The sequence below is a fragment of the Engraulis encrasicolus genome, chromosome 18 (assembly GCF_034702125.1).
Source record: "Engraulis encrasicolus isolate BLACKSEA-1 chromosome 18, IST_EnEncr_1.0, whole genome shotgun sequence".
In the NCBI taxonomy this organism is placed as follows: Eukaryota; Metazoa; Chordata; class Actinopteri; order Clupeiformes; family Engraulidae; genus Engraulis; species Engraulis encrasicolus.
In genome coordinates this window covers 29,443,326-29,458,893 of record NC_085874.1, presented here as the reverse complement: position 1 = coordinate 29,458,893, position 15,568 = coordinate 29,443,326, and the positions used below count along the sequence as shown (strand labels likewise).

The following is a 15,568-nucleotide window of genomic DNA, read 5'->3' as shown; positions in this document are numbered from 1 at the left end:
TTAATTAAACTTTTAATCCTACCTGGAGCCCCTTTAAATGTCAAAAATCAATGTAACTTAGCACAGAAGTTTGAAATTGCGTTTGACCAGTCTCCTGGTAGTGAGTAGAGTTGTCCCGTCACTAGCCCTCTTCCTGCACCTGGCTCGGTCCCTGTCACCGCCTGCCTCCCATTGTCCTTTGTCCCCAGGGCTGCAGCCTCCCTCCCTGACGGACTGATTGAGACACGCTGGTGGCTTTCCGACCTTGCGCCAGCTCTGTCTCCTCACACACACAGATATGTCAATGTGTACGCAAAACTCTCCCGGTCCGTCAATAGACCGCCAAGATCAAGGACGGATTAAAAAGGCCCAGGGCCTGTAGGCTACAGGTTGCTGTATAGGCCCCCATGGAAGGCAGATTTCGTAACAAAATTGCAAAGACAGCGTCATAATTCCATCCCAAGAGGCGTATTAATAAGATTTAAAACTCTACCTGACAAGGCTAGCAAACTAAGTTATTAATACCACATCTTGTTATATTTCTCCAATTACCTTTTTTTTCCATCTTTGGCCAAATGGGGGCCCCCTAGCTGGTGGGGGCCCATAGGCTAGGCTGCAGCCATATCTAGTCTGTGCGTTAATCAGGCTGCCCTGTCCAAGAGGTGTCAATGCCGGGTCAGAGAGTAAAAATTTGACCACAAATTTGATCCCAAACCATCTCTGAATCAGCTGATCGTAATGAGTACTCAAGACGGGTAGATCCATTTCTAAGTGACGTCACCTGTGTCACATCTAAGATCTGGAAACAGGAACACACCTGAGATCTGTCCCCACACTACACAGCCACCTCTCAGGGACTCCGCTACACACACCGCCGTAGCTTACACTCGAGCATACAGTATGCGGCTTTGTGCGTACGCTTGCATGTGTGTTGGTGCGTGCGTGACTGTGCACACATGCATGTGCGTGTCTAGTTCAGTTTATCTGATGGAGGTCTGGTTTGTTAGGGCACATTTTTAGGATTCCAGGTGTGTGTGTGGGTGAGTGTGTACAGTAGTTTGAGTACGTTGGTTAAGTGATATGAGATCCCTGTAGTATGCAAACTTGATTGTAGGAGAGAAGAGCTAAGATGTGTTGTGTTTGGGGGTGGGTTGTAAGGGAGAGGGAACGTTGGTGTGTGTGTGTGAGGGAGAGAGGGAGTGTGTATGTGTGTGCACCAGAGAGGATCAGCTATTTGGTGTGTGTGTGTATCCTCTGACAGGAGTGGCGTATGCTTACTTGCGTGTGAGTGGGAACGCTAAAGGCTTTCGTTGTATGTGTGTGTGTGTGTGTGTGTGTGTGGAATCTGCATGCCTACGTGCTTGCTAGCTTGGAGGTGGCTGTAGCGTTCATTCTCCTCCACTCTCTGAAGAAACGACTCACTCATGTTTGGTAAGGAAGTGTGCGTGTGTGTGTGTGCACATGCCAGTCTATTTTCTGTTTTCTTTATTGACGTGTTGATTTGGTGTGTGATCTATGATAAAGTGTGTGTGGATATGCATAGAAACATGACCATAACCAGAGCTTCGTCAGAACACCCTTGTGCATTGTGTTTATTTACTGTTAAGCAGGGTTTAGTTGTGTGTGTGTGTGTGTGTGTGTGTGTGTGTGTGTGTGTGTGTGTGTGTGTGTGTGTGTGTGTGTGTGTGTGTGTGTCTGTGTCTGTGCCTGTGCCTGTGCCTGTGTCTGTGCCTGTGCCTGTGCCTGTGCCTGTGCCTGTGCCTGTGCCTGTGCCTGTGCCTGTGCCTGTGTCTGTGTCTGTGTCTGTGTCTGTGTCTGTGTCTGTGTCTGTGTCTGTGTGTCTGTGTGCTCGTTCTGTCTGGGAGTATTGGGAGTGCATTTGTGTGCATTGCAGTTACCATGGAATTCAAGGACACAAGTAAACAGGAAGTAGTATACAAGGAAAGAGTTTATTTGTCACATATGCATACAATTACCAAGTGAAGCATGCTGTGAAATGAGAGTTGTCCGAGAACACGTAGCACTGTACTGTATGTCTGTTGGGCAGCATAGACTGTGGGATGGGGGTTATGACTGGGTGAATTGACCGGCGGCGACAAGATTCAAGTGACAGAGAATAACTGTGCAGCAGGAGCGATTCGAGTGATCGAAGCGACTAGAGCAGTGGTTCTTAACCTGGGGTGCGGGCACCCCCTGGGGGTGTGCCAGACGTTATAGGGGGTGCGTAGAATGTTGTTTGTATTGAGGTTGTGACCAAAATTCTGCTTGGAAACATTATAATTAGGCCAAACCTAAACCAAATTGAAACATGTTTTGGTCCCCATTGAAAGTCATTAAGGTTTTCATTAATATCTCAGGCAAAAATCATTGTAATACATCACTAAAATCCTCTTTTAGTGCTTGTACACGTTATACATGTTGGTTTGAGGGGTGCGCGGCTAGTCTTGTGAACAGGTAAGGGGGTGCGCTGAGAGAAAAAGTTTGAGAACCCCTGGACTAGAGTATGTCCGTTGAAAGCAGAATGCAAGCATTCGAACATTCCATTGCCTGTGGCGGATGTCGCCGAACCGCATCATCGCAAATTTGCATAACATTACCTGGAGTTCAACTTCAAACTGTCGCTCAAAACAAAGTCAGATACTTCCGTTGCAGGAATCGCTCATGTCGCACTTGGTCTATTCGTGCCTTGAGTCTGTGAAGGGTCCTCTCCTCGAGAGGGAAGAGTCCAGGCCAGCCTCCTCTGGTCCTGCAGTGGAGGGCTGAGAGGATTTGTACTGTAGTAGCACGAGGAGGAGTGTGCTTTTCACATTTCGCTTGGCAGAAATCTGAAGTGTGTGTGTGTGTGTGTGTGTGTGTGTGTGTGTGTGTGTGTGTGTGTGTGTGTGTGTGTGTGTGTGTGTGTGTGTGTGTGTGTGTGTGTGTGTGTGTGTGTGTGTGTGTGTGGAAAGTAGGGATGGCAAAAATTGAAAAAACTCTTAACCGGCTACTGAGACTATTTAACCGGTGGTTAACCGGTTAACCGGTAATCTTAAATTATACAACGTTCGCGTGCCTGATATGCACAGCACTAATTATTTTCAATTTTATTTTTCACATAAGCCTCTTTTTTGCTGCGCAGACAGGACCTGCCATGTTCAGCCACTGTTGCCAGATGGAAAATGCTGAATTATCGTACTAAAACCTCAAAATTATCGTTTTTTGGGACTTTATGGGAGGAAATTATTATTATAATTATTATTATTACAACCGGTTAACCGGTGGCAGAAAATTTTAAACGGTTAAAGTTGATCTGGTCGACTATCGGTTTAACGGTTACCGGTTAACATCCCTAGTGGAAAGCGAGTAGAGCTGCCTTCTGGAGGACCTATCACCTGACCGCTACACCAAAGACCCAGGTGTGCCGGTGTCCTGTCTATATGAGCGACCCATCGAGATGTGATTCTCTTCGCTACTGAGCATGCGCACGCATGCGCACACCCTCGCGGTGGTTTTCGCGGGTAATTGCCCATCGAATTGTGAGACCACAAGTTACGATAGGATCCCCTGAGACTGTCAACTTTAGTGACTCAAACTGTAGCCTATGTCCTCCTGAGGTTACCGTCATCCTTAGTCTAGTTAGCCTACAGCCTGTCCACCGACTGTCATGGACTGAAAGTTACAGGATCATCCAGCAGATCATTGGAAAATCTGCGAAATAGCGTGGCCTCGTAGGCTACATTTGCTACTTTGTTGCCTAACCGTAATCGCTCACACGCTCAGCCTCGAACATTGTAACATCGATCAGAAAGACTACCGGTATTTATGTAGCCTAGAGGAGGCGTTCTCATTGCAAAATGGAAAAAAATCGCCACCTGATTGAGCTGTCAAAATGCTCCCTCCACCCTTTTCACTCAAGAATTTGAATCGACTGCATTGTAAAATGCCTCAACATGGTAATAAGAAATGCACTGGTGGGGATATGAAAATATGATTCCGGTCATTAAAAGACAGACATCTGCCAAAACAAAGCCACAGTACGATATCTGCTATCTGGGAATATCTGTTTATCCCCATAGCACATGATTTCATGTAGAAATTTGCCTTGCGAGCCCACGTCGCATTGAAACCAAACCAACAGCAAATGACTGCATTAAACAACCCGTAGCCAGGCCCTGATCCCAAACACTTTCTCCAGTAGCCTATTTGCGCAAACTCAACTCAGTCTCTTTCATATGGCGTTTCTTAACTTGCTCAAACGAGAGGCTCGCGGTTGTCAGCAGCCGCATGTTCTTATTAAACTCCGCACGAACGATTGCACACCCCTGTCCGTGAAATAAACAAAGTAATGGTTATTAAAACAGTCTTTCGTGGACCGATTGAAACGCCTTCCGCGGAAAGTCAAGGTCGCTCATTTAGATGAGGCATCGCAAATCGACAGAACACCACTATCGAATAGGGCGACCGGTCGCTCATCTCGACGAGGCAACACATCTCGACAGAACACCGGCATGCCAGTCAGAGCATACCCACAAGCCTAGTGAACTGATGGTCACTCCATCACTGTGAGAGTATATTGTATGTGTTGTGTTGCATAGTGGTGTGTGTGTCTGTGTGTGTGGTGTGCTGTAGGTTAGTGTGTGTTCGTGTTGCATACTGTAGGTGTGTAGACGGTGTAGTTGCATATTGTAGCTGGGCGGTGAGCGTGTGCTATATTGTGGGGTAAAAATAGAGATGTGCACCACAGCTCTTGCCCTCTGTGTAATGGACTCCTTTCATCATTCACTCTGTCTCTTTTACACCTTTTCTCTCTTACCCTCTTTGTCTTCCCACCCTTGTTTTTCACACACTCACACACACACACACACACACACACACACACACACACACACACACACACACACACACACACACACACACACACACACACACACACACGCTTACACTTACATCAGCCTCTTACGCTGTAGTTGACTGACATGAGGAAGAACCAATAAATGGGCAGCATAGTTGATTGACATAGTTGAAATAGGCACCGTAGTTGATTGACAACAAGTTATACTGTTTGGAAATTTAACTTGGCTCTTGAACTTTGGCCAGCTAATAACCAAAGGTCAAAGGTGTGTGTGTGTGTCCGTGGCTGCGCGCAAGTGTATCAGGAGGCACAGGTGCGCAATAGATTGCTCAGCACTCTAACACCTTCCACTGCATCCACTGATACGCACACACACACACCTTGTCCCCTCATCTCCTCTCTTCCCTTTTCCTCTCCTCCGTTCTTCCGTTGGTACTCTGCGCGATAGAGAGAGAAAGGAATGTGGTTAGTGAAGGAAAGAGAAGAGAGAGAGAGAGAGAGAGAGAGAGAGAGAGAGAGAGATGGATGAGAGAGGATGATGAGAGGATGACCTCAACCTGTGTAGGTGGCAGATTTAGGTTGCGGATAATGGAAAGAGTTAAGTGCCTTTTAAGAGCAATCGTTTCCTATTATCCCTGCTGCTAAAAGTGTGCGTCTGTGTATATGTGTGAGACAGATTGGGGTTGCTTGATTCGCTTGAGGCAAGGACAGAGCCTGCCATCTGTGATGACCTTAGTCCGTGTGTATCTAAAAGACCTTGTCGTGTGTGTGTGTGTGTGTCTCTGTGTGTCTCTGTGTGTGTGTGTGTGTGTGTGTGTGTGTGTGTGTGTGTGTGTGCGTCTAATGGATAATGGCTAAACACTGCATCTGTGTTGAACCACAGTAGCCCATGAGCCACACGGGGCAGTTCATGCTGCACATGCAGGCACATCTAACTCAACATACGGTATCTAACTAAACACCAATCTCTCCACTCTCATTCTTTCTCTTCCTCCTCTTGCTGCTCTCTTTCACTCTTTTTCTCCTATCTCTGTCTGTCCATCCCTTCTCTTCTCTCGCTCTCCCTCTATGTTTATCTGTGGTGTCAATTTCTTTCCCCGCAGACAACGGGATACCTTTTTACAGTGTCTGGAGGCATGTGGCAGAAGTTAAATTGATGGTTGATGAGGATGAGTAACAAAAACAAGCTGTAAAAGAATGATAGTACTTCTCTTTCCATTGTCATACCTTCTGCTCTCTCTCTCTCTCTTTGTCTCTCCCACCCCCCTTCTCTTTCCCCCTCTCTCCCACCCCCTCTCTATCCCCCTCCTCTCTTCCCTCTCCTCCCCTCTCTTTCTCCCTACCTCTCTCACTCTTTCCTTCTCCTCCCCCTCCATCCTCTCTCTCTCCCTCTTCCAACTCTTACCCCCCCACCCTCTTTCTCATCCCCCTCCTCTCTCTCCCCTGTTCCAGGTGTGTGTGGGTGTTGTGGGGCTCTCCGGCCTCGTTATAAGAGGCTGGTGGACAACATCTTCCCAGAGGACCCCGAGGTACACACACACACACACACACACACACACACACACACACACACACACACACACACACACACACACACACACACACACACACACACACACACACACACACACTGTGAGATGCACACAAACACACAATTGTCCACTGAGTACCCAGAGGTACACATACACGCACAGTGACTTTCCCTGATACACACACACACAGACACGCATACACAAACACAGGTTAGACAGGTTTGAGGCGGCATTTCATTATAGTACAGCTACAGGTGTGTGTGTGTGTGTGTGTGTGTGTGTGTGTGTGTGTGTGTGTGTGTGTGTGTGTGTGTGTGTGTGTGTGTGTGTGTGTGTGTGTGTGTGTGTTGGGGGGTATTTACTTGCGTATTTATCTATGTGTGTGTGTGTGTGTCTGTATTTCTTTCTCTCTCTCTGTCTCTCTCTCTCTCTCTCTCTCTCTCTCTCTCTCTCTCTCTCTCTCTCTCTCTCTCTCTCTCTCTCTCTCTCTCTCTCTCTCTCTCTCTCTCTCTCTACCTGTATTAGGATGGCCTGGTGAAGGCAAATATGGAGAAGTTGACCTTCTACGCCCTCTCAGCTCCAGAGAAGCTTGATCGCATCGGGGCATACCTATCAGAGAGGCTGTCACGTGACGTAGCACGCCACCGATATGGGTACACACACACACACACACACACACACACACACACACACACACTAGCATCGGGGCATACTTGTCACAAGACTTACCACGATACAGATACGGGTACACACACACACACACACACGTACACTCGCGCGCACTTCTTTAAACAGCATTTTGCAATACTTTCACCCCTGCTCAGTGGATGTTGTTAGTGATGTGACTTGCTGATGTTTTGGGATTTATTTTGCAGCTTTCAAAATATTTCTGTCATCAGCTATTGTTGTTTTTGCTCATTACACCAGTAGTTTGAACACATTCCTCCTTGGGCCCTCGGTATGCTTGCTGCAGGATATGCGTGTGCGGGCACGATTCGTGCATGAACGTGTTAATATGCAAATTTAATGTCAATTTCGTGCGCGATAGACACAGCCGCCAAACGTGTTAGGTGCGTTATCGTGCGTTAGGTGCGATATCTTCAAACTCGCTAGGGGCGATCGTAAGAAAGACTTCACAGTTCCACGCGAATACTTCTGGTGAAAACGACTGGCAGCAACTTTAAGGAGCATTTCAAAGCTTGTCCGAAATGACAAACATTTGCGACTTTGAAAAAGGAGCGCGCAAATGTTGGAGCAGTAGCAGTATTGTCTCCTGCCCGGGAAGTCCTTTTTGTTTTTTTGTTTTCCTTGCCGTCTGTGTTCTCAATTTCTGCATCGCAATGCTGTGCCCTCTCTGCCCCCTGGATGACTTTTAAAGCAAGCATGTGCAGTCAGTTGCTCGCGGTGACACGCGTGATTTACAGCTCCCAGCAAGCGTTGTTGATCAACATGTTCCCGTACTTTTGCTCACTTGAAAAATGGGCGGGTTCAAAGAAAGGGTGATGAATCCAAAATTATTTGACACACCCATATTTAAATATCAGGAAATAAAAAGTGGCACCTTTTTCTCTCAGACCTAAATTTGCTGTTGCAAAACTTTTGGAGGGGACTGTGTGTGAATTGTATTGCCATGGAGACTCTGGATCAGCTGTTCATGGCGTACCACTACCAGAGCATTTCGGAGGAACAAGACCCCTCACAGACCCCTCTCCATCGGCTCAGAGGTGGTGGAGAGGGTCAACAGCTTTAAATTCCTGGGGGTGACTGTGGCTGATGATCTGTCCTGGGGTACACAGATAGCCTCAGCCGTGGGTAAGGCCCAGCAAAGACTTTACTTCTTGAGGAAGTTAAGAGGCTATCACATCCCCAGACCGCTGCTGGTGAACTTTTATAACTGTGCGATCAGCAGCGTTCTGATGTATGGGTCTTTGGTGTGGTACTCGGGCTCCACAAAAGCAGACCAGCAGGCACTCCAGCGTGTGGTAAAAACAGCACAGAGAATCACTGGGACACCTCTCCCAGAGATAGGTACAATCTACACCACACGCTGTCTACGAAGAGTGCAAAACATCTTGCAAGACTGTCACCACCCTGCTTACCACCTGTTCCAACTGCTTCCCTCAGGCAGAAGATACAGGTCATTACAGGCACGAACTACAAGACTTTCTAATAGCCTGTACCCTGAAGCCATTAGACTGCTTAATTCTAGTGCTCTTACATAGGTCTCTGGTCATGTTGTTCTGTGTTTTTTTTTTCCTTTTAAGGGATGGCACTTAGGCCTACTGTAACATCCTATTGATTTTGTGTATTCATACATGTGTGCATGTGTGCGCGCGTGTGTGTGTGTGTGTGTGTGTGTGTGTGTGTGTGTGTGTGTGTGTGTGTGTGTGTGTGTGTGTGTGTGTGTGTGTGTGTGTGTGTGTGTGTGTGTGTGTGTGTGTGTGTGTGTGTGTGTGTTGTGTGCACCTTAAAAATATCAACAGCACTGGGTTATTAACTTTGAATTGTGGGGAGAGGATCACATTTTTATATTTTACTGTTTTTGATTTACTTGATTAATTTGTTAATACTCATGTTATTACTATTATTTACTTTAATTTATTATACTTCATGATATACTTCATGAATTTAAACTTTATTTGACTAGGCCTACTTCTTTTTGGTTACTTCTATAGGCCTTCAAACTACGCAGTGTTGTTGCTCCACCCACAATTTCGTTGACTTCATTGACAATGACAATAAACTCCTTGAATCTTGAATTGAACCACTACCAGAGCATTTAAGTGTGTGTGTGTGCGTGTGTGTGCGTGCATGTGTGCGTGTGTTATATATATATGTGTGTGTGTGTGTGTGTGTTTGTGTGTGTGTGCGCGTGTGTGCATGCGTGTGTTATATGTGTGTGTGCGTGCATGCGTGCGTGTGTAGGTATGTGTGTATTGCTATGGAGGCTCTGGACCAGCTGCTGATGGCGTGCCACTGCCAGAGCATCAACTTGTTTGTGGAGAGCTTCCTCAAGATGGTGCGTAAGCTGCTGGAGTCAGACAAGCCCAACCTGCAGATACTGGGAACCAACTCGGTACACACACACACACACTCACACTCACACACACAAACTCTCCCTCTTTTCTCCATCTCCTTCCACCCATTTGTAGTTTGTGAAGATTGCCAATATTGAGGAGGATGCTCTATTCTTACAATCTCAGCTACAACCGCTCTCTCGCTCTCTCCATATCTGTAGTTTGTGAAGTTTGCCAATATAGAAGAGGATACTCCGTCATACCATCGCAGCTACGATTTTTTCGTCTCTCGCTTCAGTGAGATGTGCCACTCTGGATACCAAGACCCTGACATACGCACCAGGTACAGACACAGATACAGACATAGACACAGGCACACCACACACACACACACATACACACACAGAGACACACACACACACACACACACACACACACACACACACACACATACACACACAGAGACACACACACACACACACACACAGACACACCCAGACGCACACGCAGTGCAAGCACACACACATACACACCAGGGCTTGAAACTAACAGGCTCCAGGGCGCCAAATGCGGGTGAAAATCGCATTTGGCGTGTAACAAGTTGATCCTCACTAGCCATTTGGCTGGTAGCATATTTTTGGGGAGTGATTGAAAAACAATGGTGATAGATTTCTCTGAATGTGTTCGCTATCAAAAAGGAATCCAGTCTTGCGAAGCTATAGGGCACTGGCTTGTCAAACACTGCAAATGCCCCGCCTCCGTGGAGAAAGTTGGACACACCAAGACGTGCGTCATTTGCTCCGGTTCAAATATGTGGCGAAGTTTGCTCTCAACAGACTAGCAACGCTATGTGCATATTTTGTGACCTGCCTTTTATAATCCAGTAGTGATAAACCTCAATGTTTTACTTAGTTGTGCGCAGTTCTTAAGCTGTGGGTACTGACACAACCTTGGTTACAACGCACGTTATCGAACATTGCACAAACAGCCTGTCATCATCGCAATGTCTGTCTGGCTTTGACAACAGTGTAAGAAAACGGGACGACAAAAAATCGGCAGGTAACGACATCATACCTGTCAAATATGAGCTTCACAAATCTGGATAGTTCCCAGAATTTACGTCAAAGGCAGGAAATATTCAACAGGTCAAATTCTGACAATCAATGGGGCAGCAGTGACAAGTCGGGCGGTGCGTTGCTTTTCACGCTGACAGTTCACGTGCGAGGCAGTCCTGTCCAGAAACCCCCCATAACGCACGTTTAAAAGGCGCACGTAGACTTGCATATCGTTAAAAAATATGAAATATGTGTTCCCCTTGTGGCTTTGTCGCCAAAATTGTCAGGAGGCATAAAGGCTAAATAATATTTTACTTTTATGATTAATATCTCAGAAGATGTGATGTTTCATGGCTGGCGAACGTGCATCAGACCTGAGTGGGATACATGTATTTGCACATTAATGAACAAATGAATGAAAATTCCCTCCTCCTCAAAGAAACAAATGGCCTTCTTCATATAGTTCTAGGCCTTGCACTTATGCGTGTGCCCTTGCACAACACAGCATGTTCATTGTGCTTGTCGTTTCTGATCAATATGTAAAGCAAATAACACCAGACATCAGATCAGTTCTGTATTTTCCTGTCTGCTCACCCGAGTGAAATATTACTATTTATTATATTATATTATATTGTATTATATTATATTATATAGGGTCTAACATCATATCAATCATATTAGGCAACATTATGGCTGTCATGATGGTTAAGAAAATTATGGCTAGTGAGGAAGCCGAATGGCTAGTGAGTCAGGGAAACCACTAGCCATAATTGCCGGTGACCAAAAAAGTTAGTGTCAAGCACTGATACACACACACACACACACACACACACACACACACACACACACACACACACACACACACACACACACACACACACACACACACACACACACACACACACACACACACACACACACACAAACACACAGCCCTTCAGTGAGTCCAGTAATAATTGTGTGTGTGTGTGTGTGTGTGTGTGCTCTCCACTTCGCTGTGGAGACATTGAATATGTTGTTTTTCTCAGTTGTTTTGTTGTTGGTGAAAAAAATAGTTTAGCTTTCACTAGTTTTTTATAATGAGAGTCAATGAAATGTCCTCACAAAGATAGTAATACTGTGTGTGTGTGTGTGTGTGTGTGTGTGTGTGTGTGTGTGTGTGTGTGTGTGTCTGTGTCTGTGTCTGTGTCTGTGTCTGTGTGTGTGTGTGTGTGTGTGTGTGTGTGTGTGTAGGATCCGCATGGCGGGCATCAGGGGTCTTCAGGGTGTTGTGAGGAAAACTGTAAATGACGAGCTACAAGCCAACATCTGGGAGCCGCGGCACATGGACATGATCGTACCATCACTACTCTTCAACCTACACAACGAGGATACTACAGACAGGTATATAGCTACACACACACACACACACACACACACACGATAGTACCATCACTACTCTTCAACCTACACAACGAGGATACTACAGACAGGTATATAGCTACACACACACACACACACACACACACACACACACACATATGGACATGATAGTACCATCACTACTCTTCAACCTACACACAGAGGATACTACAGACAGGTATAGCCACACACACACACACACACACACACACACACGATAGTACCATCACTACTCTTCAACCTACACAACGAGGATACTACAGACAGCTATATAGCTACACACACAGGCACCCATGGATGCCGCTAGGGAGGAGAGATGTTACAGATTCTAAGGGCCCAAGCACTAACAGGGGCCCTCAAGGGGGCCCAAAATTCGAAACTTGTGTAGAGCCCAACATTTCTGGCGGCGCCACACACACACACACACACACACACACACACACACACACACACACACACACACACACACACACACACACACACACACACACACACACACACACACACACACAAACATATTGGCATGATAGTACCATCACTACTCAAGTTCAACCTACACACAGATGATACTACAGGCAGATATAGCTACACACACACACACAAGGTATCACTACACACACACACATAATACGCACATATGGACATGATAGAACCATCACTACTCTTCAACCTATGAACAGATGATACTACAGACAGGTATAGCTACACACGCTCACATTTGTGAACATCACTTTGTTTTTGTGTTGTTTGTACATGTACGTCCGTGCCTGTGTGTGCGTCTCCGTGTCCGTGTGTGTGTGTGTGTGTGCGTTTGCGCGTGTCCATATGTGTGTGTGTGTGTGCACGTGTGCATGCGTGTTTAGTCGTTCCCCGTCCCCACTGCAAACATCTGTGGAGAAGGAGAAGGAGAGCCCCGTCGAGTTGACTGAGCGATGCTTTCGGGAACTGCTGGGTAGAGCAGCCTATGGACACATCAAGACTGCTGTCACACCTGTACTCCTGTAAGACACATCACACACACACACACACACACACACACACACACACACACACACACACACACACACACACACACACACACACACACACACAGACACACACACACACACACAGGTGTGTTTAAGAACTATGAGCTGTCTATAGGCAATAGAATACAACTAGTATTTCAAGTTTGTCCTCCCATTCCAAAGTTATTGTGACGTTCTAGACTGACTCTCTCTCTCTCTCTCTCTCTCTTTCTCTCTCTCTCTCTCTCTCTCTCTCTCTCTCTCTCTCTCTCTCTCTCTCTCTCTCTCTCTCTCTCTCTCTCTCTCTCTCTCTCTCTCTCTCCCCCCATTGCTCTCCCTCTCTAGGCATCTGGATAACCATTCTCTGTGGGAGGGGAAGTCGTTTGCTGTGCGATGCTTTAAAATCATCATGTACTCCATACAGGTCCGTCAACACACCCACACACACACACACACATGTATTATGTGGATCATCTGAAAATGTCCCCCATGTGTGTAATCTAACAGTTTCCCCCTTGTGCCACGTCTACATTTCTGCCCTCTGTCACATTCTAAAATGTCCCTTGTGCATCCTTTTGTCTCAGCCCTCCCATGTGTGTCACCTACTGAAGTGTCCCCATTGTGTCGCATCCTCAAGTGTGCCCTGTGTGTCACATCCTTAGTGTCCCCGGTGTGTCACATCCTGAAGTGTCACATCATGCGAAATGTGTCACCTGTGTGTCGCACCCTAAAGTGTCCCCCTTGCTCCCTGCAGTCTCAGCACTCCCACCTGGTGATTCAGCAGCTGCTGGTGCATCTGGACGCCAACAGCAGGAGCAGCGCCCCAGTGCGGGCTGGGATTGTGGAGGTCTTACTGGAGTCCGCCGCCATCGCAGCCAGCGGCTCCGTAGGTAAGTACCACTTGTGTGCATGTGTGTGTGTGTGTATGGGAGAGCTGGAATAGCGGGAGGCCCTACTAGAAGTTGACGCAAGGTGAGCAGTAGGATTGTGTGTGTGTGTGCGTGTGCGTGTGTGCGTGCGCGCGTGCGTGCGTGCGTGTCTGTAACACTTTGCTGAGACATCTGAGACTGAGTGATGATGATGATGATGATGACGACGATGAAGCTGCTTCTGCTGATGGTGTGTGTGTGTGTGTGTGTGTGTGTGTGTGTGTGTGTGTGTGTGTGTGTGTGTGTGTGTGTGTGTGTGTGTGTGTGTGTGTGTGTGTGTGTGTGTGTGTGTGTGTGTGTGTGTGTGTGTGTGTGTGTGTGTGTGTGTAAGGTCCTACTGTGCTGGAGGTGTTCAACACGCTGCTAAGACACCTGAGGCTGAGTGTGGACTACGAACTTGGCGAAGGCTTTGACATGACAGATGATGATGATGGGCCAATCGAATCAAAGGATGAGAGCCAGCACCAGGAGAGACAACTACAGGAAGCAGTCATACGCACCATAGGTGTGTGTGTGTGTGTGTTTGTTTGTTTTATGACGTGTGTGTGTGTGTGTGTGTGTGTGTGTGTGCGTGTGTGCGTGCGTGCGTGCGTGCGTGCGTGCGTGCGTGCGTGCGTGCGTGCGTGCGTGCGTGCGTGCGTGCGTGCGTGCGTGTGTGTGTTAGGGCTGGGCGATATTGAGAAAAACAATAATCTCGATTAGTGTCTGCTATATCTCGATATACGATATATATCTCAATATCTATGCAAGGGAAAAAAAACCTTTTTTAAAAAAAGCTCGGTGGCTATCTAGCCAAAAGATGTTCAATGTTGAAATTACAATGTCATTTTTTGTTCTGTTTGTTATTTTAAGGAAGATAATATGTACAAAAATAAAAAATATATATAACAAAGCATCAAAATGCTTAAACCATGTGAGATCAAAGGCTAGACTAGAGTCAGACTTGCCTGGTTAACACCAGACCTAATCACAAACGATTGTGTAGAACTAAAGGCAGTATGGGAGTTCCCAGGCTAGAGTCAGACAGGAGTCAGGCCCATTGCTCCGGACCGCTTCCAGGCGGAACGAAAATAAACCGTTCTTTGTTCCTAGACGGCACTATTTGTGAAGCAAGGGGTGCCTCGTCAGTATGCAGCGGTGATAAACAGAGAAAACGGCAGTAATAAACGCTTATTAGTGTCACTGTATGCACTTATAAAAACAGCGGTAACTTTCTAGAAACACTTAAATCATATTTTAGTTGTATATTATCATTTCGAAGCAGTTTCCAGTGATTGGGAAACGCATCACGGCTGTGTTAGCACAGCCGGTTTACCCCACTCTGGTTGTATGGGACAAAGATGTCTGACAAAAAGCGTCACGGACGGACGGACCAACGCACAAAGCCTCTTATAGAGATGCTCTTCATCAGAGGCTCTAAATCCGAAATAACGCCATATTATTGAGGCGTTCGTCCTTTTCTTTGGAACAAATTCTGCTGTTTCGGCTTCTTCTGTGGGCGCCGCCATGTTGAAAGAGTTTATCAACACAAACACACGCCGCTACACGCAATGGGAGGGGGAGGAGGAGGAGGAGCAGGGGGAGGGGAGAGCCAGCTCTGTTGGGGGGAAACACACGCAAGGAGGAGGCGGGGCGGACCGCTCCACAGCACAGAAGGGAAATCAGAGTGGCGAAATCTTGCGCATTTACAGCCTAAACTCGATATATTCGATATGTCAAAATACTAATCGATTTCATAAAACTTCTTGAGAAACCGTAAAACTCGATTAACCGCCCAGTCCTAGTGTGTGTGTGTGTGTGTGTGTGTTCTGACCTGT

General features: G+C 46.7%; 1 protein-coding gene across 2 annotated transcripts in view; it reads left to right on the top strand.

Annotated features, from left to right (window-relative positions):
- LOC134469248 (protein EFR3 homolog B-like) overlaps positions 1-15,568 on the top strand; it is a 33,384-nt gene that overhangs the window by 5,918 nt on the left and 11,898 nt on the right. For both annotated transcript variants that reach the window (XM_063223399.1, XM_063223398.1), the window contains exons 3-11: positions 6,263-6,339; positions 6,868-6,995; positions 9,268-9,418; positions 9,581-9,702; positions 11,648-11,797; positions 12,679-12,816; positions 13,168-13,246; positions 13,577-13,712; positions 14,083-14,256. In XM_063223399.1, coding sequence (XP_063079469.1) covers positions 6,263-6,339; positions 6,868-6,995; positions 9,268-9,418; positions 9,581-9,702; positions 11,648-11,797; positions 12,679-12,816; positions 13,168-13,246; positions 13,577-13,712; positions 14,083-14,256 — 1,155 coding nt within the window. The remainder of the gene's footprint in view (positions 1-6,262; positions 6,340-6,867; positions 6,996-9,267; positions 9,419-9,580; positions 9,703-11,647; positions 11,798-12,678; positions 12,817-13,167; positions 13,247-13,576; positions 13,713-14,082; positions 14,257-15,568) is intronic.